This window comes from Cygnus atratus, chromosome 12, assembly GCF_013377495.2.
Source record: "Cygnus atratus isolate AKBS03 ecotype Queensland, Australia chromosome 12, CAtr_DNAZoo_HiC_assembly, whole genome shotgun sequence".
Classification (NCBI taxonomy): domain Eukaryota; kingdom Metazoa; phylum Chordata; class Aves; order Anseriformes; family Anatidae; genus Cygnus; species Cygnus atratus.
Genome location: NC_066373.1, coordinates 6,433,475 through 6,461,436, shown reverse-complemented (window position 1 = coordinate 6,461,436; position 27,962 = coordinate 6,433,475). Strand labels below are relative to the sequence as shown.

The following is a 27,962-nucleotide window of genomic DNA, read 5'->3' as shown; positions in this document are numbered from 1 at the left end:
ACTGAAGACAAAGATAGATGTGTGAGTGCATGTCTGTAAAATGGTTTCATACATGCACAGAGAGAAGAGAGGAGGGCTTGCATCACTGCTTTTCCTCTGTGACAATATGACGTGATGAAGCATTTTGTCTATATGCAAACAGGACAGATATCTTCTTGAATTATTCGGTTTCTATTTATACTCTCAGGTTTTACATTCAGCATTCACTCCTTTGGATTCTTTGGACTTGCTTATCATCCACTGTTTGTATTCAGGACCTATACGTAAGGAAAATCATCTATTTGCATTATCATTGTGGGAATTTGTCTCATGGCTGAAAACTTGGGGTTGGAGGTTTGTATTTCTTGAGCTGATTGCTTACTAGACCTTTGCCAATTTGGATTTGCCTTTTACAAGGCCATGTCGTGATAGGACAAAGGGTAAATGTTTTAAACGGAAAGAGATCTAAGAAATTCTGTGATGTGAAATTGGTGTGTTGTTGCTCTCCAAAATCAAATTATTGTATATGTATCTGAGGAATCCCAGACATCTTCAGCATATATGGAATTAACTGTATTATATGCCATATTTTCAATTTAATAACTTTAATTTCCTAGAGTGATGCCATTCGTGTTCTTAGTTTCAAGCATCTGACTAAGGCAAACCTTTGAGATTTTGCTCCCATCTCAACTTTTTAAAAGACATTTGTGTTCTGTAGCAAAAGTCCTATTGTTTTTATCTCCCTCAATGATTATAGTGTCCACTTCAGTTTGGGATTCTGCACAGGATAAGTTGGAATTTTGTATGTTGCAATTTAGCTAGAAATGCAGCAGTCTTCATATAGTGAATTGTATTGTTTATAAAAAAATCCTGTTGTAAAGTTGTCTGATAAGTCTTCAGAAAGCTAAGTGATACGAGTTTTATTTCTGAAACTACTCATGGAATCACCATGATTGTCTGGGGAAAACTAATTTATAATTCCGAGCATTTAATTTATATATCACTTTGCCAAAGCTTTCTTTAAAATCTATTTTCTAATATGAATTAGAAGAATTGGCCAAATTATTATTATTTTTTTAACCTGCAACTGAAGTTGAACACATAATCCACCATGATTTATGTTTACATAATGTTCTGTTTTCATGTTTGTGTAATATCTACAGGCAGATAGTCATTTTCTCCAGCTGGTTCATTAATTATATTTATTGGATGGATGTCTTTTTGTCTTTTGTTATTGTATTGTAACTTAAATATTGATCCCTATTATATGAAATTCTCAGTCTTTGCTATTCAATTACAGTTGGTCAGAAAAACCACATGACAGTCTGAATTCAAACAAGAGGGTTGCACATGCAAACTGTCATCGAGGAACACTCGCTAATACCACTGGGACGTCACTACTCACTTGCTCTATTATGGAGTTTTATAACTTCTGTATGACTGCAACCTCTCCCTTCCCAGTTTTTAAGGACAGTATTGGTATTCTTGGAATTTTTCTTTAACAGATGTCAAATTAAAAAAAAAAAAAAAGATCAGCGTATGGTGGTTTTTAAAGTAGGTTGATGCAGGAAGATGGCTAGCAGCTCAGCACAGGGATTAGGTTGCAGTGGAAGAAATAAGGAAAAGGTCCCAGAAGCAGGTCACAGACAAGAACAGAAATGATAATGAGCTGCTTTGCACAAGTGCCACTTTGAACATGTGCAATGAGGAAAGTTTTTGTTTGCATCTTTGTCTGAATTGCATTTGGTATAGGGTGAATTTTGCACAGGTCATATTTTCTAATGGTGAATTGGAAAATGCAAGTCTGTGCAAACTGAAGGTGAGCTGGAAATGGAATTTGATTGTTGAGGGAAAGATCTATCCAGCATACCTCTTCTAAATGTTGCTTCATATCTATGTGCCTCTTTGGGCTATTTGTAAAGAAAAGACAGTCGTGTTTATTCATAGTTTTGTAATGCTCTGAGTTTCACAAAGGAAGGCACACTGAGTAAGAGGGAAGAATTACCATTCATCCAAGTTTTCAAATGAAAATAATAAAGATACATGGGAATGGTTAACTCCTGGTTAGTTTGTGTGATAGGCACGGTTGTGTTCATCACTGCTGTTTATTTTCCATTTCTCTACTGAAATACTCAGTTCTAAAAGAAAGGTAATGTGAAGTATGACTGTGTTTTATAACTACATTACAAGAAATAAAATCCTGATTAAGTAATTAAGTAAAAATAATGATCTTCCTTGTGCTGAAATGATTTCGTCTCTCCCAAGGCTTTTTGTATTATGCCTCATATCTGCAAGGAGGTGTTGGGCTGATGCGCCTGCACTTTTTGGCTGCCTGGGTCATGTTCTTGTTCCTTAGAGCCAGGTATTTGATTTGCTTCCTTGAAAAAGAAACATTGCACAACAGTTACATCAGAGCTAAAAATGTGCAGAGAAAGAGAAAACAGTTTTTAACTGCGACATTAAACCTTTGTATCCACTGAATTGCCCTTCACCAACTATGCACATCACTGAAATCCTTCATAAACACTTTTCTGTGGTCAGATTCAGCCACTCTTCCTTGAGCTGAGAAGTACCATATGCTTCAGGTAACCTCTCGAAAGCAGTTGCCAGTGGGACTACTTTTGTAAATGCTCACCAGCGTGAGCAAAGGTTACACAATCTCGCCCGTGGTGAATAATAATGTCAAAGAGCCATTAACAGTGTGGAGTGACAAAGTGTGGAGAGATCCATCAGCTCATCCTGTGTTTAATGAAACAGAAATGAACATCGTATTGCCCTTGTTTTCTGTCAGATTTTCCAGGTCTCCATGAGGCTTATTAATCTTTGGGTGTAATGGAAAATGTGTTGCTATGTTACATACTACAGCAGCCTTTGCGCTCAAAGGATTGAAGGCATTATTAGTCTTTGTCTTATTTACATACTGTACTTGGGTGCGTGCTAGCAAAGCTGCACTTAGAGCACAGTGGAGAGTGCAGTTAGAAAATGTTTGTGGATTTCTGAAGTGTGTACTAATGCATCTGACCAGATGGCTGCGTGGTAAGTCATTTCAACCTGAAGTAATGATCAGAAGCCCTTTTGAGAAACACTGACAGCACGTGGCACAGACCTTGGAAATTTCCTGGTAAGAAAAATACCAAATAGGAGGAGTTGCTTGATATTTTAGTGCACCCCAAAAATATATGATTCCACATTTCTGAACTCCTGAAATTGGCTCCCAAACCTGCAATTCTGTCCAAAAATTAGTTGTTAATCTACGAGATTGCCTTGTTTATGTGCTTAGTGCAAGTACAGCAGAAGAGAACTTCTGGACTCTCAGAAACAAGAGGTAGAAAATTAATGGGTAAATGGCATTACTGTTAGGTACTGAATTCAATAAATGTCTTAAATTTTCTCTATTTATATTTTTTTAAGGCCCAGTTTTGAATAAGCTCTGGCAAAAACAATAATTGTGTTTACATTTTAGATCTAGTTGTTATTGTCATTCTCTCTTAGCTAGAAAAAAAAAAAAAAAAAAGGAAAGCTGTTATTCCTATTAGTTAAGAACCCCCCTGGCTCTCATAGACAGATGAGTAGTCTGAGTTGGACCACATGTAGTACACACCATTGCAGTGGGACTGCTGTGCCTTATTTTCAGCATGTATGGCCCATTACACTTACAGGGTCTTTGTACAAATTGAGCCTCACAAGTGGCCAGAAAGCATTGCAAAATGATGCTTCTCATAGAATATACATCACATGAATTCTGTTCTATATTTTAACAGTAATAAATATATATTTATATAAATATATATATTTTTAAGAATTATTAACCTAGTGACATTGCAACTTTTTCAACTTGTGCAGCTCTGGATATTCATAAGATTAAACAGAAATATCGTGTGTTTATTAGAAGCAGTGGAAATATTTGGCTTTGGAATATTCATTATGTAAGCAACGATTTTTCTCTTTTTTGGCCTTTTATTTTACAGCAGACTTTGTTTATCAGCAATGTGTGTGTTGATACAGGTTTCATAAAGAATTAGCTGCGTGTAGACATTGCAGCCGTACTTTTCAAATGTTTCTGAAGTTGTGTAGATTTGGTTAGAGCCTGCTCGAGGCTTCCCAACAGTGCTGACAAAAACCAAGGCTGTGTGATGAAACTTTGCTTCTGCCCCAGCAAAGGACAGGTAGAGAGAAGGGCTCAGGCTGGGATGAGAGTTGCAGAGCACTGGGCTTGCTTGCTGTGCCGGTATGTGCTGGGTCCTCCACCAACTCTCCCTGCCTGATACATCCACCGCCACTTCTCCAAGATCCTCTGCCCCACATATCCTCATGCAATGTCAGCAGCAGAAGTGATGGCTTTGGAGTGCTGCAGATGGGTGGCAGAAACAAGGTTTCGGTGGCCTCAGCTGCCTGCTGCCGCAGGCGGTCATGTAGTTTGCCCATGCCTGGAGTTGGCCAGGATGCTGCTTCTGGAGGATGCTTTATTTTTTTCTGCCTGGAGTTCTCTTGCTTTCTTTTAGCGTGCAGTACGATTATGAAGTAATTTGCATAACATGTACACTTTGCCAGATTTTGAAAATTGCCATGTTTGAAAAGGATTTTCTGCCATTCACAGTACTACACTGATTAATCACAATTAGGGACAAAATACAGAACTTTTACTAAGCTTCCAGTGAGCGGGAAAATTAGCACTTCTTGCAGTAATGAGAGTAATTCTGTTAGAGAGAATTCCCATTTAAAATGTGCTTTTGTGCCATTTTCAAAAGTAAGTTTCACGCTTTTGAAAATGCTTTTATAGCTGTATGCAAGTCACCTAAAAGTACATTGCCGTTACGTATGCATACTGACAGCATCCTGTTAGGAATGATGTGCTTCAAAGTTTTTTGAACATCTTTGCATCTCCCTCAACCTTTATTTATTTTGACCAGAGGGAGTGTAAATGCAAGCTGCAAGACAGTGCAATTCTTTCCTTTCCCAGTGATAGAAGGAACTGATGGCAAGGCTGGAAGCAAGTGGATGTATTTAAGGAAGACAGTAAATTATTCTAGGGTAGAAGGAACCACCATATTTTCAGTGACCCCAGAACTATTCACACATCAGAGGTAGGTTGTCAGATAAATACTCCCAGGTTACTAGCAGGGCAGGGAATCGCTTTCATCCTCTTGTCACGCTGGCTATTCAGTTATTCCCTACAAAACTGAATACAAAATGACATCTTAGCTGCTTTCTTAAGCTCACAATTTCTGTCTTGCAGCCTACCTCTCCCAGAAAAGTCTCTAAATGGCTGTGCGAAAATAGCTTTTTGTAGCAACAGGACTGCATTTTGTCCTGTTTATCTCGTATGGAGTAACTACTAATTGAGAAATAAACTAAGTAAGAATGACCCTTTTGGCTGGTGATTGTGGCTTTTACCTGGGAAGTGGGCCACTGGGGTTTCACTACCTGCTTCAGTGAAAGTTTAATTACGTACAGAAAGTGGAATTGTATCAAGGAGGGAAGCGAGCCCTCAACCACAGCATAGCTATCAACCAGCGATGGGCGATGCGCTCCAATCCCCCCAGGCAGAGAGGGGAATTAAACCAGGTTACTCCTACATAACAAGTAGGAGGAAGATGTCTCTTCAACAGAATTGTGAACTTAACCTTCTTTTTTTTCTGCTGCTTTTCTATACGAGAGTTCAAACCAGAAAGTTTTGTTGTGAATTATGAAGTATTTCTTTTCCAACAAATTAAATGTTATTAGGAAAATATTTCATCATTTAAAAAGAAAGTTGAAGATTTTTAAAAAAGTAGTGTAATGAAAAGCAACATTATATTTGATTTTCATTTGGCAGCTAAAAGAATTGCCTTATGCTTCTAATATTGCCTGTGAATTTAGGTATAGATAGTTTGTACTTTATAATTCATATTCTGTGTAATGCTAACACATCGTATTACTTAAAATGTAAATTTATTTATAAATACATATATATAATATATGTTTATATTAGTATATGTTAGATTTTAGATTGATGTAAAATATATAGAAGTCTTGTGACAATACATTCTTAAAAATTACTAACAGATTTCTATTGAGCTGTACCAGAGGTAGCAACCTCTTAGGAGTTTCCCTTTTCTTCATCATTGTCTCTATCCTTCTTAGTGTTAAAAGCCTAGGTTTTCTCCATTCTTTTTAAAAAATAACATTATCATAATTTGTTTGGAATAATGTGTTTAAGTTATCAATATGTGGTGTATTCCAGCACTCATAAAAGTAAGATTTCTAGATAAACACAGATAGAAATATTTTTAACCATGTAAAAAAAATCAATTTTCATAAGGTTACATCTTTTTACTTCTCTGTATATACAAAGACTATATTAAACGAGAGATTAAATTTTACTCTGCAGAGTAAAATGCAAACAGAAAATTATTTTTTCATTTTTCAGTGCAAGCAATGGATTATCATTTATTTATGAGACTTTTTTTAATCTAGAATATATGGAAATCTTTTCCTGAAGCACAATGTAATATTGAATTGGGAATGTTGTCTGACAGTTTTCTTCTTACAGTTGCATTGAATGATTCTACTGTATGAATTTTTTAAAGAGGCTTCAATATACTCTGCGTTTGAAAGTGAGGAAGTAATCAGAGTAATCTTGAAGAATCTTATAACTGCATCTCCTCTACTCCTTCGTTCTTCAAACAAACTTCTGCAGAAAAGCCCAGGCTATAGCAAATCTTAATATCCAGGTATTATTTGCTTGCCCTAGTATGTGTCCACATGCGGGAGTTTGTTGCTGTGGCCGAACATGGAATCACTCATCTCTACTGCATTTTCATCCTCCTAAGGGCATTACTCAAACATAATCATTACAGAGAGCTGGATTTTAATCAGAGCTATGCTGTGTGAATCTGATGGTAGATGAATACAGAGCCAAAAGGGCTTATTACGTTTTGTCTGAGAACGTATCGTACAAGTCAAGTTAAAAAAATGTTTTACCTCTCTTTCCCCTCCCAAAAAGTTTCTATTCCATTATCTGTCTTTTGAGTGGTCAGGGCTAACTTCTCTTGTTTTCAGAGGAAATTATCCTAAGAGCTACTAAATACCTCCAGTGTTTCAAGTAGTTGTATAAGCTGAAGGAACCTTAACAGGTCTTGTTGAATAGTACATCCAACTGTTTTAGCAGATTTGTGGTTGATAAGAAACTTATCGTAGAAGCTGTAGTTTGTATCAGAGAACAGAGGTCTGAAACTTCCATTTGTTTTCCTAAAACCCTAGTATAAAACAGGCCCTGTGAAATATGGGCAAGTAGTGAAAGTCAATAACAGAGCAAAAGGTGCAGAAAAATTGCTTTTGTCACAAATAAAATTATCTACCACTGTATGTCTTGTGATTCACCGGTTTTGGTATTCATAAATTATGGTGACAGAAAATGTAATGCTAACCTATTCATTTAGGTTGATATGAATTTTACATTAAAATAGTTACAGTTTTTATATATTAAAAGAGTCCTTAGAGAGACTTGAAGCCAATTTAAGGAGAAATAAAGACCTTCATCTAAACACAGCTTATGAACAATAGAGATTTGAGACATTACACAGCAATTGATTTTTCTTTTTTCTTCTTCGATAATTACCCCTATACTAGTGATTATAATTTGAGTATCTTCAGGAGAAAATAACTTATCTTTTTACTGCAGAGAAGTACTATGACAGAAAATAGTTTTCTCTGAATGTGTTTAATGCCTAATACAGTGATGGCCAGGTAATAAACAAAATATGTTGCATTAATTTCAAGCAGACATTCTGCCTTCATCTTCTTCTTTCTCTTATATTCCATTTCACTGAACTTGGGAATTAGTTCTGCCAGTCTCTGTTCTTTGTTAGTGTTTTTTAGACTTCTGTCATCAGAGCACCTAGAAGTTGTATTTGGAATCAGATCCTCAATCAATGAGAATATAGGGAACTTCCTACTGTAAGGAATACGGCAATGTTCCTTACATAAGGAATAAAAGATTTATGTGTTGACTCAAACCTGTCCTGGGAAGCCAATTTTCATGTTGGTTCCTTGTAAGCCAATTTCTTCTCTCCAACAGTGTCCAATGCCATATGCTTCCAAAAAGGAAGGTGTAATGTAATCTACATCCTTGTCTTCATTCCTTCTAGAGCGTAACTTAAACTGTAAAGGATGAGATAACACTGAGTATGAGAATTAGGTCTGCTGAGCTAAATCATGTTCAATAAGCGGAGGAGACACAGTGTCTCTTGAGGCTCTTCTTCTGTGCTGGTAGGATCCTACCCTTGTCTCCTGCAGCCTGCTCCAGGTTGATGAAGGGACACAATACTCTGGCTGTGCCTCAGTTTGTTGCCTTTGCAGCGATGACCTGACAGCCACCTGGCATCGAACCAGCACGAGCGCGCAGCTCTCTTGGGGTTGTGTTGTGATACCACAAAATGGGGAGGTGGCTGCCATTCTTCTGACCAACACCGGTGCCGTGGCGCAGTGGCTAATGCAAGTGGTTCATCTGTAGAGCACTGTAAGAAACGTAGGGGTGAAGCTTTTGCACAATCTGTGCATAGACTATACCAAGCTGGTTTTCAATTTTTATCTCAAAAAAAAACCCACCAAAACGGATCCAAAACTTTTTTTGACAGCTGTGGTTTGACCTCATTAGGACATTGTTTTAACATTACAGGAGAAAACAAAATGTGGAGTTTTGACTGCAAGACAGAACAAGTCTGCAAAAATCAACCTTAGTTATGAAACTAAATCCATTTTGGAAAGCATCTAATAGTACAAGTCACAGTATGTTAAACATAGGTAGTTATGTAAGTCCTTTTAATGTTCAAGTTGGGCATTTAATATAAACACATTTTGGTATATTTGGCATTCTGGTCATAGTAAGAAAGAGCTGTTTGTAAAAAGTTACATATGGTCATCTGAACTAATTGCTAAAACGACACTACATTAATTGGATAATTAAAGATTGTGAACATGTGGCTATTGTATTCATTGGGCATTAAGCCAACAATTTCTGTGGTTGGGAAAATGACTGTTAACATAATTCACAATTCGTCTGCTGCATCCTTTTTCATAGGAATAAATAAGCAACAGGAGTCTTAAATTTAGATTAGAAAAATCTGTAATTGGTATTTTTAAATTGAGTTTTAAAGCACATTTATGATTTCCATTGTGTTTATGTTTTAACACTTTTGAGTGATGGCAGCTTTGATTTTTTTAGCATCCATCTCACAAATTAATAGTATTGATTTTTGGTTTAGATTTATTGTTAGCTTTTTGGAATAGTATGCTTTGTAACATGAGACCTAGTGCTCCCTGGTTTATTTTGAAGAGGATAAGTGTTGGCACACAGTTTGAAGAAGTTTGTAATAGCAGTAAATCGTCTATGTTCTTTGCCTTTATCTATCAAGGTTATTTATCAGGAAAATTATGTCTGGTAAATGGGGGTCTGTTTCAATGGGTGAGACTAACTTCACAAATCTCTCTATCAACTAGTCACTTTGTGCGTGCAAAGTTTTGGTTATCGTTTTTCTTGCTCATAATTTGAAAGTAAAATCTATGGTCTCACAGTGACCTTTAAGTGACTGACCTCTAAATCTAATCACTCCAGACTCCTTTGAAAATTGACAAATATGTCAAATTTACCTGTGAGTATCAAAACATTTTAAAAATCTTTCATTTGCTAAAAGCTGTAATAATTCTTATGTTAGTAGTTATTGTTCTAATGTGATTCGATCACACGGCTTTCTTGATATGCATACTGTGAGTTTATAGCTATACCATCTTCTTCTCATCTCATCTCATATTCTGAATTATCAATTTTATAACAGTTAAAAATTCAGTTTTACATTCTGGACGAGCAACTTATTGATTGATTTAGTCTGAGCAAAATGGTCACAAATGGTCAATACATGGTCAAAAGGGTGTCAGAGGCATATAAAAAATAGATCTATAATTTTTATTTGGATGCTTGTTGACTTACATGTGCTTGCTTTCTTTTTGCTTTTTCTATTTTTATTATTTTATTTAATTTAATGACAAGAACAGAGAGTGATTGAAGAGAAAGAAATATGAAAATCTTTCTTATCCAAACAACCAATCCTAATTGTGCTGTGTCCGTATGTGCTGATTTTAACCAGAAAAATGTATCATATTTCCAAATTTTCATTAGGTTCAGATAAAACCATCATTAGAAGGTATGGTTGCCTATGTTATTATTTTCTTTGGATAGAAGTTTTGATTTATTTATTTTTTTAACAAAACTTCTACAGCACCATGTATTGTACACCTGTTTCTGTGTTCATATTCATACCAATGTGAGAAAGACTCCCATATTTGTGGGAAAACCATTGCAGTAGGATTTACACTCCAGCCATATTATTCTCAGTTATATCTCCACAGCGATGTCAAGACAGCTAACGTAGATAAACTTGTTAGGACAAAAGCATAGAAGATGCTATGAATTACCTGAAAATGCAAATTGTAACTGAAAGGTCAAGGGAAAAAAAATTATATATTGGGGGAATTCCATCCTAGCATCATTGTACCTTGCGTTTGGAATGAGAAACTGTGTTAAATCTAAGGAATTGCTGTTGCATTAGTGATTAGTTGATTTGGATATGGATTATATTTTACTCTTCATTAGGAAAACTATTAAGCCATTTCAAGAAGGAAAAACCTTCACAGTGTGTTTATGGGCATATCTGAATAACTGATGAGAGAAATAATGCACTTTGCAAAAAAAGTCAGGTTTTCTGGGACAGTTAAGTTTTATTACAGTAAAAAAGCTCATAGGGTTCACAAACAGTAGCACTAACTAGTTCTGATGAAGGAAACAGAACAGTAACTGCAGGTGGTCTGAACAAGATGTGTTGTGGTGTGCTCATTTCTAGTAAGGGAACAAGGACTGGTTCTGCTTTCGAGTATAGCTGTTAAGAGATTTTGAGTTCCATTCAGAATGGTGTTCTGAATAACAGCCTGTTCATTGACATCTTTCAGAGTGGGAGGGTTAAGGACAAGAAGTGAGGATCGCCTGTGGTAATCAAGGGAGTCTGTAGAAACTTAGGAGGCAGAAAGAAGCTGGTATGTGCTTTTGTTTTTTGATTCTGTCGTCTCTTCAGTTGCAGCACTGAAGTGTGGTCTGAAATTTGTCTTGTGCTGGTGAGGCTACATCTCCAGGCAATGTGGATAGCACAGAGGCTTATCGTGCACAACAGCAGATGTCTATGATGCACATTTTGTAAGTCTAGATGTATCAAATACTTTATTTGTTTGCCACAGCTCAAATGCAATTCAGCAACTGACCCAGCAAGGGGAGCTATAGATTAGTGTGGACAGTTTTGTGGTTTCATAAACCAAAAATTCTCAAATAAAAGCATTTTCTTCAGGATGTATGTCGCTAAATTTTTGAATTTTCACAACAGTTTCAAGGGAGGGTTCTATAAAATACTTGACTGCAGGTTGCATGAGGGAACTGTTTATTCTCTCCTAGCCCACCCCCTCAAAATAATTAAAACGTTTGTAAAGCCATGCTGTTTTTGTCTAATATTAAAACAGCATCAATATCTGTTAGTGTGATATCAGTTCATCTGGTCCTGGATAATCTGGTACAGGAGTCAATGAACTTAATGCAGTGTTGGTAATCCAAAAGGGTTTGAGTTAAGTGTTTTTGACATGCAGAATCAAGAGTCAAGGGCAAAGCAGACTTTAAATATTCCTTCAGCATAGTCTGGTAGGGATATAATTGAATACCTCAGGTAAAGCATCTTATCAGAAGTAAAGCTGGTTAGTGTTTCATCACCAAACAGGGAGGTGCAGTGTGTCTTCTCCACACAAGTGCTCTTTTGACATTGTAGAAAGTCCTTTAAGATCTTAGTTCACACTGGAAATTCTTCAGGGCTGCATTTGTGCAATATAGAATAAATTGTACTTCATCTGAGTTGCTCCTTGGCATGGTTGTCATTCTAGCATTTTAGCAGTTAATGCCAAAGCAGCTAAAGGATTGTGAGAAGTTACACACAAAAAGGAATCTGGAAAGGGATAAATATTGCATGTTTGTGTTGTTAATGTGACATAAATCCTCATGGTAAAATACAGAAATGTTTCCACTCAGACTAGAATTATAGATCATATGTTCTTTTAAGAGGTATACAGAGATAATTTACTAAAAGGACATGTATCAGGAGACCAAACTGCCAGAAATTCTCTATCACAATCTATCTCTGGGGTTGCAAAAAACTGTGCAGAATATGAAGTCTGAGCAAAAACAGTGTGTTCAAATGTCTGTGAACAGACGAAGTTTTATGACTCCGATTTCTCTAAGTCTTAAAGCTGCATTATGGGTGCTGTGATGTTTGATATTTTTAATAAACACTAGTTCCTATAAGTCATGCAGTTGTGGATAATTCTCACTGAAAATAAAAGTCCTTCCACCTGTAAATGTGGACAGTGTCTTGATCAGGCAGAAGGCTGAGAGGTCCATATCATGTTGTTAGTTGTGCTTTACTGGTGGAGCTACATCAGTACTGTAGGGTCAATGTCGGTGAAAAAGTTAAAGTTAATTTAAAAGTGTCCATGAAAACGTGAGGAATTGAAGTGAAGATTTTCTTTTTTATTTTATTTTTTTTTCATAATTCCTGATGCAACTTTTCTTTCTAATAAGCAAAATCAAGAAAGTTCAAATTATTTTATAAGGTGTGCTCCTTAGTGAGGCTCCTGTGCTCCTGTGGAATATGGCACCCCAGTTTTTCAGGTCAAATTCAGAGTTGTAATTTTGACATGAACAACTTATGTGTCATCATTAAAATACCAAAGTTAAGGTTATTTTTCTTCTCTCCACTCCCCTTTCCTTTCCTTGGGGGGAGGGATTGGGGGGGGGGGGGGGGGGGGGAAGAACAAACAATCAAACAAAAACCCTCAGTCCTGCAAGAATTGGCTATTTGGCTGTTTACTTGGGGGGAAATTTACTTGGAATTTCTAGCATTATGGAGGCACTAGAAACTGAAGAAGGAACCTTCTCCTCTTTAAAATCATAAAATATCCAAAGTGAGTGAAAGGAGTGTTTGAAGCTTAGGAATATTATTTAGTATGTCAAAAAGGGGACAAGCAATGATATGTTTAACTCTGCTTTAAGTATACGTGACCTATCCTGCCAAATGGTAACAACAGTTGCTAGGAGGCTTGCTCACAGAATGAAGAAATATTTTTTAAATTAAGATTTATTTGTTGTGGTTGTTGTTTTGGGTTTCAGTTATTATTTCTGCTGAGGTTTTATCTCCTTCAACACTTTCTCCTTTTTATTTGTGTGTGCTAAATGTTTAAATGATTTATTTTTCAAGAGCATAAAATAAAAGAAGTTCCTCATAGCAAGAGTTCGATTTCACAGTAGCGTAGTATAGAAAGCAGTTCAAAAATAATATCCTTAACATCTAGTATTCACAGAAAATGCAGTAGATGCCTTTTAGAAATAAATATGCTGAACTTTAAGTTACCAGACTGGTTCATGAGGATGGTGAGTAATTTTGTAGAAGCATTTATTGCACAGCTCAACCATGCTGCATCACTTGCAGGAATCTGGCATGATAGAAAAAATACAACTCGCAAATGAACAAATCTCAAGCCAGTTATATTCACCCTTTTTCATTTTCCTTTCCATTCATAATTGCTTCTAAACTTCTAAACTGTGAATTTTTCAAAATAACTGTCTTATTGATTCGAAGTAAGCTATAAAATGTCATTACAAGAGCCATTCACTTTTTTTCTCTCTGATTACTGTATACAGACACTGATCAGGCAAAATGCTATACTTTTTTTTTTTTTCACATATGGTGTGCTTTGTACCTGTTATGTATGGAAAACAGCATGAGGGAAATGTCACAGACAGAGAAGGGCATTTATCGTGGATGATATCTTGTGTTCATACAGCTTAAGATAAAAGGCTTTATATCCATACAAAATGCAGGACACTTGGTCTATACTGTGTTACAAAATTTCTGCCAAAGACTTTTTCATTCATGTGTATGTAAAAATATTCTAAGATATAGGAACCTACCACTGTCAGGAGCCACTCAGGTAATTTTCTGTCTTTTATGTGTATTTATTGGCATTTTCTTATAATAAGGTATAATTCCTGTCTAGAAATATTGATTTCCAAAAAATAGGAAAGTTTTTTATATGTGGGTGGTGCATACACAGTGTTAACAAAAATATACCTGAATAAGTGTCAAAGAAGCTTACATTTTTCACTTCTTTGGTAATGAAGGGCTCATTCTACAGCTATCCATTTTCAACACTTAAACCTTTGTACACTTGCAGAGGTTTTCTTTGATATGTCTCTGAATGATGGATATTTGGAATGAGGAGCTCTAAAGAAGTTTGTGCTCTATATCACTATAGGAGTGAAACCAGTAAATTTAGAAGATACAGGAAGAAAGCTTGTGTTTGTTGGCAAACTGTTACTCTAACTAAATCATCAGGGTGATTTGTGTGTAGGTGTATATGAAAATTCTCAGAGTTCATACTGAAGAATTTTAAAAGAGCCATTTTTCAATAAGCTATCCAATACAGTTGTACACATTCCTGGTGAACTGCAGAGAAGCTTGAATTCCTTTGGATATATTTGGAAAGTATTCAGAAAGAAATGCTATGCTGCCCTGCAGTAAGCCAAGGTTTCCTGGAAGAAGCAACAGTTGTTGTCTTACTGTGCATTTCTGTTGTCTTTTGTTATGAGAGGTGCCTTTACTCTAAGAGTGATGAACAGTAAACGTGCCCTTTTGAACTTAATTTCTGAATATTAACTTGGGTTTTGGGCTAAAGCCAACTATCAGGTGTGATATCAATGCCAGTCAAGTTGCTATATTTCTGTTGCTGTAATTTCAGGAGGAATAGATATTCCTGTTTTTCAGAGACTGAACTCTTTGCAACTTCACCCATGACTCTTTTCTTTCCATGATTCCATAAATGGTGTAGTAATAATAAAAGTCTGAAGTATAGCCAACTTGGATAAAAACCATGAAAACCTAGGGACAGAGGGCAAGGTGTGAAATATCCAAAAAAGCTGTAATGACAAGGATGATGGAAAGAAAATGTGAAGGTAGGCTGGAAAGAGACAAAGCTAAGTACTATGTGAAACTTATGAAACGAAGAGTGAGATTTTGGTTGTTGCTTTTAAATGTGCTCTTACAGTTTTCAAATGAAATTAAAGCAAGAGAAGATTACTCTTCATATTAAATGAGGATAATGTATTCTTCCTGTGTTATGCTTAGGCTATTTTTTCACTGGGGGAGGAGACCAGAAACTATGACATGCCACTTAGCAGTCACATCTAACTCTGTAGAAGGTAGATTAGTTCTCTGTACGTTTCCAACACTAAGGATTATTTTTTGGAAAGAGCTTTGGAGTACGAAATGCTGCTAGCTTATACATCATCCTTTCTATAAGTTGTCTGGGTGTGAAGAACAGTTTCCAATCATTTAACTTATTTGTAAACCTGTTGATTTTACACCTTCCACTTTAATTTCAAAAGTAGCTAGTAGGCCTTCCTGCTCTCTGACTCTCGATTACTGTTGCACCATAGTCAGTAATTGGAACTGTTTTTTGTTAAAGATAGTCTTAGTAGAATCATCTGGACAAGCCAAATTTAAAAAAAAAAAAAAAAAAAAAAGGAAAATATAAAACGAAAGCAAGTAGTGGAGAATTTTCAGTGTTAGTTATTGATTTCCTTGATTGTGAGCACACAGGAATGCTGACACTCAGTGTACCTAATTGTGATTTTATTGACTATCATTTCTACCTTGTTTATACTGCCAGGGTCTGTTGGTCACTGTGACTGATGGTTTTCACTCATTCAAAGTCTTGCAGGTTTGAGCAAATAGTCTTTTGTTCTTTTCAGTTTTTCTTAATACAACCACACTGCCCCTTCAAGCTTTGTGCACCATGAGCACTGCTAATGTGGAAAATAGAAGTCTTATAGCAATGCTGTAGAGTCTAGAGGGACATCTGTTTTGAAGAAAAGTTGATCGTGATTCTTGAGATAATTCAGCGAGTCACTTTCTGAAATCCTATCTTAAAGTGCGAGAAGTAATGAGGCATTAGATATCAGTACCAACAGAAGACTGCTATGAACATAGTTTCTGATAATTTTAGTATTTTCTCAGTTTATACTACTTAGTTGTACATTTATAGGTGTTATGTGAGCTACTTTTCACGCCTTTCCCAGTGTGATTACTTGTGTAATGAGCAGCCACCTTGCATTAGAGAACATGGCACCGCTTCCCTGGGTTAGCAACATCTTGATTCTAATTAATTTATAAATTTCCCAGGGTCAGCCCAAGGTGCCCAATCTAGAGACAGTCCTCAGTGTGTAAATAGAGCTGGACTTCTATGAAGGTTTTATGATGTGAACAAACAAGGAAGAGGCATAGGGACGGGAAACAACAAATTTTCAGGCATGGATGCCAGAGCAACGTTCAGAAGATGTATGTATGTTCAGGTGATAGGGGATCACTGTGGGTGCTCCCTGTGCCTCTGGAACAGCCCTGTCTCCTCATCTGCCTCTTGATGGGGCACCTTTCTTGGAAATGTTCTGCCACCTCTGCTACACAAGATGGAAAAGACATACAGAAATAGCGTAGTGCTCCATGGTTTTGTCTGTCTTTCCAGTATGATTTTTGGTTTTCCCAAACACAGCTCTGTTCAGTATACATCTTCTTCCCAAAACAGGTCCTGACACTGTAATATGCTTCCACAGTGAGAGGAGATGGGAGAGATGTATGTTTACTCCCTTCTAAATGGGAAGAAAAATCTATTATGTGAAAAGATCCTTCTCTGAGATCTTCTACCATTCACAGATCCTGCTGTGGAGTAGCCAGAAACCCTGTCATATATCATTCCTTTTTCCCTTTTTAAATCTAGTTATGTTGTACAAAACAAAACAAAACAAACACAGAAAACAACAACAAAACCAAACAAAAGAGGTGGTGAGCAATTTATTTTTTAAATAACACAAACATCATAAGTCAAATATGTTCATGTTTTTCCTCTGGTAATTTTAGTTTTCACGTTTTTCTGGTGTATTATATGGCAAGAAGTCATTAAGATTTTTATGGTAATGATTACATTAGCCTTATAGACTATTTTTACTAGACTGTTTTTACTGTTACATTTGCTACATAAGCCTAATTTTATGTTATTGCAATGATGTTCCTTGGTGTGTTCAAATAATCGATAACAGTACAAGGGTTGTTCCATTGGGATCACATTATATAAGTTTATAATATACAATATAAGCTTTGATGTATACATGGAGTGTTTGCTGTTTTTCTCCCTCTTCTTAAATATAGAAATTTCTAGTTGTGTTTATTCCCCTCGTCAGCATACTTTATCATATCAAAGCCTTCACAGACAGTGTAGAACTACTGAGTTATGTTTGGGTCATGTTTTGCAGTGTGCCCTTTAATACTGTAGCTTTAGAAATGCAATTTTCAGCCTCTGCTTATTAGAATATGATAAAGTATTCCTGGTCTATGTCCAGCTCCACTAATCTCCAGACTACACTTCATGAATTAGGCATGAAGATTTTAGTCAATGTGCTTTCAAAGACCAATGTTTAGGGAATCATAGATTTTCTACAAGCTGAGGGAGAAATCTATAATAGGAAGAACTGATTTTCAAACATCATATTCTGTAGAAGAAATGACCAGTTCTGGCTTGGAAACAGAAAAAATTTTCTTTTAGAATACTCAAGAACTGGTTAAAAATGTACTGTAGGTTTTAACTTATAAAAGGAGTAGCTTTTAAAAATGCATTGTAAGTACTGTATGGTGTATAGTGCCTCATACATATTAGATACCACGTAGACACCTCCTGAAGTGTGGGTTAAAAAACAAGTCACACTAAAGTTGAATCAGTTTAGCAGTATTAACCTACTCACTGATGGACGTTCATCTGCTTTACCTGTTCATACGCAGCAGATCCTGCTGTTGTGAGGTCTGACACAGGAAAAACAGCGGTACTGTCAGCTAGAATGTATAAATATAGAGTGTAAATTCTGTCCTGCTGCTTTAGCTTTCACTGAAGGTTAAGTCCAAATAAACTAAAGCATAAAGAAAAATACACAAAATTATGCATTCATAATGCTATCCAGTCTGACCCTCAGGTGTCCACTTTTGACCTTAATTGTCTTTTGTCTCTCAGTAAGAATCATCATCTTGATTTTTGTGGAATAAAGGCTCAAAGATGATTCATGAGCAAATCATCTTGAGGAAGACCTGTAAGCAATCACTCAGACTTGAAAGAACTATAAAAAATATTCACCTCACTGGGAAGTGTCACTTGTTGGTACACTACACAGCTTGATTTTAGTATTGATAAATGTACATATATATATATATTTAATAGGAGAAAGGTGGTATCAAGGCAGTATTAGTTTCATAGCTTTTCTATGCAAAAGTCTGGTGCAACTGTGTAAGGCAAAGTTTGCAGTGTTTGCACAGATCTCTGCTAGAGTATAATGTGTAACCAACTGTTGTCTTAGGAAACTGCAGCACTACTGCACAGTCTCATAGTGAGATACCTTTCTTGCACGGCAGCTAGTTATGGAATAAGTAAGAAGAGTACCCTTACATAGAAAAGTATGTCTCAGTTTTTCATGCTATTGACTGTACTGGTAATTCTTGAGATCAGAGTAACAGACAACATCACGCAAGAGCTTTGAGCTCTTTTTCAGCACCACAACATCCCTAAAAGGGAAATGAGACAGCTGAATGTAAATTATTTTGAATATTGAACACCAGCTCACATCCTTCCATATTCCATATAAATCCAAGAAGAATGATAAGCAGGAATGTATCTGGAAAACGTTTGCTGTTGGTAGAATGACTTATATTGCATCCCTTCCTCTTGTTCTAACATTTCTCTGTATACTGCAGACAGGGATCATCCAGTCCAAACGTACAGGCCCTTCTTTGACATCTGTATAGCCAGAGAACAGGAAAAAGTAGGGAGGTAAATAGAAATCCTTAATTAACTACACAGACTTCATAACGCAAAAGTGCATTATGCATATGGTTTAATGTAGAGCATGTAGATGTGTTAATATGCTAATAAGAATAGGATGAAAAATTGTGGTAAATTTGCAAAGAGGAATAACAATCATCAGCAGTTCTTTCTTTGGAAAACACAAAGGATTGGGGTAGCTACATAATAATGGTTAAGGAAACCTGACTGTTTAAAAGATTTTTTTTATTTTTTTTTCCTGTGGAAAAGTAAGGAAAGGTGAGATTAATACTATATTGGACTATGTAAATCTCAGCTCTTGGGTATACCCTTTTGTTCAAAATTCCATGCTGTGTTTTGCCATGTCATTCAGTTGTTTTTTTAGAAAACATACAAACAAAAAACACAAGCACCCCATGCTTCACATTGCTATATAAATTTGCAGCATAAGCAAAATATTGGTTAGAACGCAGAGGAGGAGCATTTTAGGAAATTTACAACTAGGAAATGTAGAATTTTAGGCTTTTGTTTGTTTGTTTTTTAGTATACCATAAAAGTTAATTATGTTTTGTTAAATTTGTTATTAACTTGACAGCCTGTTTCTAAAATTTGCGTGAATATTTAATGTTAGCATAGGTGGAAGGATCAAGAGGGTCTATATGACAGTTGCTTGAACTACAATGAAAAACTCAGAAAGTTATTATCTGCTAGTCTTTGACATTTCTATGGTACTTTTGGTGTTCTTTCAGAAACAGAAAGAACAAATAGACTTAAATTATTAGATACTGTGTTATCAAATACATGGTTTAGGTGCTTGGAGTTACAAATAAGTATCTCAAGATTTTAAAAACAAAATTCAAGCAGCACAGGAAGTTAAGCCTCTACACTGCTCACGTGCTTTTGAAAATCACAGTGAGCCCATAGCTTCCCTTTGAAGTTTCCAAATAGCTTTGAAAATACTGTCAGTGTTGCCTAAAGACTAAGTATGGTAGGAGCCTAATTCCTAAGTAAAAAAAATTAATTTCCTGAATCTTACCAAATTTCAATAGTATTTATACATCTAAGTGCATCAATCACTTTTGAAAATGAGATATGTGCTTCTAAATCATATATTTTTCCAACAGCACCTTCTTTGCCTGGACTTGCATTTGTCCTGAGGGGAATGGCAAGGAGGCAGAACAGGGACTCCCTGTTCTAGATTTCCACAATTGAAATATCATTTATTAAGCTACATTGCACATACAATTTAACTGCCTAATGTTGAAAACTGCTTCATTTGATTGCATATGTAACTGGAGTAAATATTCTTGCATGGGATTGTGTTGGAAGGGTTTTTTGAATGCTGTGTTAGATGTGCTAAGGTTCCTCATTGAGTTTTACTATTTGTTTTTAAGTGATTACCTAAACTAGCCCTGTGTAACATTTTTAGTTCTTCAAGGGTCATTGTTTCCTATCCATTTTTTAATCTTCTTTGGGCATGCTATTGATGCTGTTAATAAAACTGCCTTCTTCAATGGCTTATAGAGATTAGAATCTTAGATTAGTGTAGTTTTTTTCTCTATTACAGGAAGTATCTGTGCTATATGGTTGGAAAATGTTGACATTGTAATGTCTTTTCCTGCATTTGTGGGCAATAATGGATTGAAGAGTATCTTACGTTTTTTTTATTTTGCCAAAATCCATACTGGTTAGACACATGCCCATAATTCACATTTTTATAACTATCATTAGAACTCCTGCTGATGATTGATAGACTGAAATTTCTAGGAGAGGGTCTTAAAGAGTACTCATCTAGAAATCTTTATGGAAGGACAAATAATAAATTGCTTTATAATATTTATATTTATACCAAATGCTTAATGTGCTCATTTGTTTTCGAGCTAAGATGGGATAGTCATTATAAAACTACAGGAAGAGTATGGAGGCAAAACTGTAATCCTACTAATGGGAAGTGGGAGTTGGTCACTACCAGGATATCAGCCGCTTGTATTTGGAGACAGCAAACCAGTCCCAATGCTCTCATCAAGTCAGATTTCCAGCAGCAGTTAAGCATCCCATCCTTGTCTTCAAAGGAAGGTAATTCAGAATATCTGTAGACCATGTTAGTTATTTTTATCATTAAGACAGAAGTGATTCTTAAAATAACATGTCATAAAAACCTAAACTTGTAATGATGATGTGTATTTTTACTTCTTGGCTTGCTTTCCATTTGGTTCTGTCAGTTGTTACAAAAGTCTTACATCCTCCCATCTTCTCCATCATAATTCTCTGAATAAACTTGAGATTTCTTTATAACAGCAGTAATGATGTGCTGTTGTCAGGATCTTACCCTAAAACAGCATATCTTGTTCTAAGTCCAGAACCAATGTGCAATGACTTTTTTACAACAGCATTTTCATTCTTTTATCCTTCAAATTGTTTTCTTTGGCATGAAAATACAAAATGACCATCAGACAACAGCCAAGTCCAGTTTAGTGGGTGAGGAAGGTGAAGCAAGCAAATTTATCACAGAAGGAAGATTGAAACTTGATTGGCAACTCTGTTTTTCCCTTATGACAATTCAAATTATTCTCAGAATACATCTTTGTTATAGGATATCTTCTTAACCTTATCTTTTAAGGCTCAAATGTGTGATAATTTAAAGTTATGATTTGATACCCAGAAAAATTTTGGGGAAAGTAAGTCTTTGCTGGCAGGCGCATATGAATCTTGGCTCTGAAATATTCACTTAATTTATGACTGTTTGCCAGACTAATAACCTGCTGGTTGTCTGGTCAGATCCTTTATAATGTGAAAATTATGATCCAGTTAACATTACTTTATGACTACACAGGGATAAATAAAAACTGTCATTTTTCTATATTAAATTTAATCTAAACACAACACTTCTGTAGTCTTATTTATACAATATTGAATTTTACCCTTTTATCACTGATAAATGCTGTTGAATCCTGATTATTTTGGGTCACCACTCCAAAAACTCTGTTGTGCTTATAGTTCTATTTATTTTAGAACTTTATCTTAAATGAACAGAGCTCATTAGGTCTTAAAAGACACACACACACACATATATACACAGGTTCCTCTATAGGCAATGTGCTGTGAACTAACACATTTGGCACAGTAGCGTGGAAATTGAAAATAGTGTGTAAAAAGTCAGCTATTTAAAGCCAACAAATTACATATATTTACTTTTCTTATTTTTTTTTAATTAATTCTTATTTATGTATTTCCTGTTTTTAGCAACAAAGGGGTTATTTGTACCAAAGTGGTCACGTCAGTTTTTTTTGTCCTGTCTGTCCCTCACCAACACTTCAATCTCCCTGTTACTACAGGAAAAACTTCCTGCTTTTTTGAAGCAGACGTTTTTTGTCATCAATCCTATTTGATTCAGTCCTACACAGGTTTGATCAAGCCACATATCCTCTCACTAGGATCAATTTTAACCATGAAGTATAGATTGAAATACCTGTGTGTGTCAATTTGACAAAGAGAACAGAGGATATATCTTTACTAGAACTGTATTACAGTTGACAGATTGCTCCCCCCACCTTCAAGTATTGATGGCACGGAGGGTTCACACAGAGCTTTAGCTGCAGCCTGTCTTTGCTGTAGCATTGCTAGAGTCCATGAGAGTCATCTTCTGCCATGGTCTAGCTGGGTGTACACACTCTTTGTGTTTCTTATTTGGAAAACACATGTTTTAAAAGGCATTAGAAAGAGCTGGAAGCAGGCTAAGCTAACGAATTGGCAAACAAATTGATTGGTAGGAAGAAACACATCTCTTGTGCAAATGAAGGCCCTGTCCTCTTTGTATCCCCCTTCCTACTGCTGCAAAAGCCTCTAAGTGCATCAGGAGACAGTGCTGGGAACGGCCCCCATGGTGCTTGGACTTCTTCACTGGAAAGACTTCTGTGGGACACTGGCAGAGCTCTCCCAGGTCAGAGCTTCTGCATGGCAGCCTCTCTAAAGCTGTCACTGTCATTTTTGTCTAACAAAGTCCAGCACCATCCATCTCTGCCAAGACATGAGAGGAGGAGAAGCTTTTGTTTGTTTGTTTGTTTGTTTGCTTTTAATTGCAATTTAGAATTAAAAAGAGAAAAAAGACCATGAGACACTAAATTTGAAGACTAGGAGCATACAGCTAGAAATAAAACCTGAAAAAAAAATCTGTTTAATAGGTATGTAAGTGGGGCCCCATTTGTATATAGATTTCCATTATTGTTACACTTCAGGTAGCAGAAAAAAGGGGGAAAAATGGTGAAAGGGGGTATTTCTCCAGTGTGAAAGCATAAGGATAAGCCTGGTTTGCAATATTCCTGACCCATCTGTTTAGTTATACTCTACTTCGGGACCAAGGTTTGTGATTTCCTCTTTGGTATGTAAAATTAGGATAAAAATCTCACTTGCATAAGAACCCATCCCTCAGAACCTTAACCTATTGTTAAGATCTTTCTTACTTAAAGGACAGTTACTTTAATCACAGTCTATTGGCTTACAAGACCAGTTTTATCTATAAATCTGTTTTCATCAATACAATATCCAGTCAACTTTATTAAGTCTTTATTTTATAAATTAAATTCTTTTTCTATTAAGGGGTTTGTAATAACAGTACATGACCAGCACTGACAACAGCTTACTAAAACATAGGCTAAATTTATCTTAAATCTCAGATGCAAAAGGTCCAAAGATAGTCACACAAACTTATTTCATCTTTCAAATGAAAAAGCTCCTTTGGCACGTTCAAAAACCATGAGTTTTCCTATGGTTCATTTGTGTCTAAACCCTTTAATTGTGAATGTACATTTCAGCCATTCAGTGCACCAGCAGGAGCAAAAGCAACAGTGTATCTTTATATAAAAACTGCTAAAAGGCTAAATTATCTGATGTAGTGGAATTCATATGCTGGTATCACAATAGGGGATGTGACTTATGGCTCTAAATCTATTTTTTCATTTTAATATTTTTACCAAAATTGCATAAGTCATGTGCCATTTCATTCCCGACTGCATATGGTAAATATAAAGCCATGAGAGTCTGACTGTATGACTCTGAAAGAACGTGGATAGCACAATTAGCAAATGACTCTTAGCAATTGTACATTTTCTCTTCATGGCGAAGAATGATCTGCAATGTTTTCAGCCCAGAAATAACACAAACAGAATCCCACTTATCAAATTATATAGCAGGGGCAGGTGAAACAGGATTGTAGAAGTTTCCTAAACCATGTATTTGCTGAATATGCTGACAGAATTAAGCAAACATGAATTTTAATTACTGATGAGCAAAGGGATATTTTCCACTGCATTCCCCCCCTCTCTCTTTCTCTCTCTCTTTTTTTTTTTTTTTTTTTTTTTAAATGCAGGTTGCTATTGTTGTAGTTCAGAAAGCCCTGGGCAGCTTAGAAATCAGGCAAAAAATCAATAGCCCACTTGTTGAAGATAAGTGAATTAGCTTGTGTTGAATGTAACTGAGTACCTGAACACTTCAGTGAGCAGTCTTTGTTTTGTGAGAAAGGAGATTTGTAAGGTTTCTCTTCCGAGGACTGTGATGGTGCACATCTCAGATTAATCAAGCTGAGTAAGAGGGAGTTGACCACTTACACTGGGAAATAATTTGTGAATTTTCTTTCTTTCTTTCTGGTTACTAACCATAGCTCATGACGCTAAGCAGATTTCCACACATCTCAAATTATGGATCTCACAGAAGAATTTTAGAAAATGATAACAAAGGGGAGCACAGTAAGTAGTAATATACAGTAATTTGCCATGGGCCAAATTCAAAATTTCTTTTTCACTCTGTGTGGACCCATGATCTATTTTCTATTTCCTTTCATAGACATTATGTTTCTGGCAAGCTCACTGCACGTATCTATGTACTAACAGGAAAAAATGCCTCTGTCCAGTGTGGTCTGAAGTTGGTACACAGACCATTTCTAATTCTCGTATCCAGAGGCAGCAACCCTTGTTCCTGCTCCAATGGGCTCTTGCCGGCATTGCCCTCGTAGAGGACTGTCAACAACTGTTTCCTGGCTGGCTGCTCTGAACTATAGCCTGAGAAGGAACTCAGTTCTCTTCCCACTAAAACCACTTTGGACTGATTTCTTTGTTATTCATACCTGTCACTAAGATGCTGTTCTCCTAGTAAAGCTGTTTCTGAGACTCCATCATGCATCCAAAAGTGGAAGAGAAACGCAAAAACATTCTTAACCCAACATTCAGGTTCCTGATCGTTGAGCCAGAGAAATGGGAGGACTCCTTGAAGTGCCCTCAGATATCCATAGCCCAGGAAGCCATTTAAGCAGCCGTGGATGGCATTGCCTGTTGTTGGTAGCTCATCTAATTTCTTCATGAATAATCAGTTTGAGAGATCTGGAAGTGGTTGTGTGGGATTAATTCTTACCAGGACATTGGTCCTCTTGTGAACTGCAGCCCCAGCCCCAAGGATGAGCCCCAGTCGGTCAAAGCTGTCCCAGGCAGCAGTGTTCCCATCTCATCCCCTACTCTCTGAAAAGGTCAAAAACAACCTGCTCAACTTCAGAGAGTTAATAGCAGAATTGTCACCCGGGCACATTAAACTTGGGGTCAGAAGAATTTAGATCTCAAATCAGCTGACTTGTTTTCATTTTTTACGTAATGTTTTTGGGGTGAATCTCTTGAGCTTTTAAGACAATCTCATGGCTTTTAGCTGTGGGGGTGGCAGGACAGAATTATCAGTTAGGGTAGTTGGTTACTTTTTTAAAGCAGTAACCTACTACTCTACTACTTTGGGCAGTGATCTACCTCACCCAATTGTCCTGTAATGCAGGAACCATTTTCCACATACACTTAACAGCCGTGTAAGCAGAGGGCCCAATGTACAAATGATGTCAGACCTATTCTTTTCAGTCCTGACCATGTCACCCACCTGGCGATGCTGATGATACATCACCCTGGCCTGTTTCCCTCAGTCATCCAGGGCTGGGTGGCAAAACTTCTAAATGTTGCCCATGCTAGCTTGTTTTCATCAAAATAAATCAGGCCTGCAGTTCCTCCTACGTGGCACAAAAGAGCAACCTTCACAGCTTCTGAAGACTAAAGCCAGCTTTGACCAGTTTAGCATTCCTTAGCTGTGGGAGTTTTGACAGCCTGAGACTGTAGCCAGGGAGAGCTGGTATCAGCAACGTGAGGCCTTTTTCAGTGATCACACCTGGGAAACGTTTCAGGTGTGGCCTGCACTCCAGCATGCAGCCTGCAGCAGCGGTGCGGGTCAGGGCAGGAGGTGATCCTCGCCTCCTCCCTCTCCCACCCTAAATCCACTTTTGTGGCAAGCCCTGCAGCTCAGGCTAGGCACCTGTAAGTACCTGTTCGAGCCTTCACGACGGCTGTAGAGACCAAGTAGGATTTTTCCTGTAATTACTTCTCCCAGCTGCTGGGGACACTGTGGCATCAGGTATGACAGTATCCAGGATGTTCCCTATCCACCCTGCTTGTTTTACAGTTTTCGTGAAGCCAGTGCAGGTAACACCTGCGTGTGGTGCAGAGAGCGGCCCGGCACAGTGTGTGTGTGTTTGTGTGTGTGTGTGTGTGTGTGAGAGGGCACACACACGACATGATACAACCAGAAGAGGACAGGATATGGAGAACTAACTGGAGACTGTGAAGGATCATCAACTGAAGCTTTTCTCATCTGTCTGAGAAAAATTAGGTCCCTGCATCATTCCCAAAACTGCTCTCACTTCCCCTAAGGATGGTGAACCTCCTTCTACACCCACAGTTCTTTCTCTGTCACCATCCCTTGCCATCTCCAGGATGCCTCCTTTCACTGTGCTGCTCCTTCCATCCTTTTTCTTCCCCACTTAATCTAAGCATAAGGAGAACACTCATCCCACACTCCCTGTCCCCAAAATTACATGTGCTTGTTGGAAAAGGCTGTGTGGAGAGCCCGGGGTGAGGACTCAGCACGGCAGCACTGGCCTTTGTTACTCAGTAGTGTCCCTTCCCTCCCTGCAGATAGGCTTTGTTGATGAGGAGCCTGTGGAGGTGTTTGTGGGAGACAGAACCAGATGGTTTTACCAAACGCTTTCAGTTGGGAATTAAAGCAAAGTCCCATGCTCAGTCTGCTCCCTGAAGAAGCTGTGCATTGCTTCTTCCAAGGTCCTTAGATTCAGAGGAGATAATTTGACTCTAAATTTACATATTAATAATTTACATAGTTATTGCAAAGCCTGCTATTTAAAATCTTGATAGTGACAGCAGCATACTGTGTTTCTGTTGACTCTGATCTACGGCGTGTCTCTTTACATAAATGAAATTATAAGCCTGGAGAAGCTTTGTTCCTGTCAGGTTTTTTTCCTGTCTTTTGCTTCCCTTTTTACTGCTCAAAGTAGAGGACTCCTTCAGAGAGCAGAAATAGTTAAATTAGGTAAGTTCATTAGACCTCCCCGTATCACCTACTATGCAAAGGTCAAGCACAGTGCCACGATCGTGTTACATCTTCCTGCCAATTGGTTTTCACCCTCGGTTTCAAAGGGAGCACTTATGACTGACACTTCTGGACCTCTCTGCTATGCAGCTGCTTATTTAGAGCTTTCTAGATCCAGAACAGCTAAAATAAGTGTAATTTCATGGGGCTAACACATCAGGGATTCATGAGTGGAAACATGCTTTACTTTACTCTTTTTTTTTCCTTTTTTTTTTTTTTTTTTTCTCCTCCTCCTCCTTTAGAAACATTTGGAAGGTTTGAGAGCAATGAATTTTTGGGAGTTTGAGAGCTGATTAGAATTAGTTGCTTGTTATTTCTGCCTTTGGTTGTGAACCAGAGAGAGACTGCCTCAAGCAGCTGCTTCTGATCCATTTGTAAGACTCTGGCTATTGAGAAATTATGTGCTGTAAATTTTGTAACCGAAAACCCATTTAATGTGTTTTTTCATGACTAGAACACCACCAATTTTCTGAAACAGTGATAGTATCATATGTGCTCATAAATCATGACAGAGCGTATTTCAAGTGCATGTTTGAAAAGTG

At 37.0% G+C, this 27,962-nt stretch overlaps 1 protein-coding gene across 3 annotated transcripts in view; it reads left to right on the top strand.

Moving 5' to 3' along the window:
- WWOX (WW domain containing oxidoreductase) overlaps nt 1–27,962 on the top strand; it is a 510,213-nt gene that overhangs the window by 189,013 nt on the left and 293,238 nt on the right. The window contains exon 9 of one of the 3 annotated variants that reach the window (XM_035543239.2): nt 1,280–1,315. The exons of the other annotated variants lie outside the window; for them this stretch is intronic. Within the exon in view, the coding sequence (XP_035399132.2) occupies nt 1,280–1,300 (21 nt within the window). The 3' untranslated portion in view covers nt 1,301–1,315. Of the gene's footprint in view, nt 1–1,279; nt 1,316–27,962 lie in introns of those variants that run through there. 3 annotated transcript variants of the gene reach the window in all.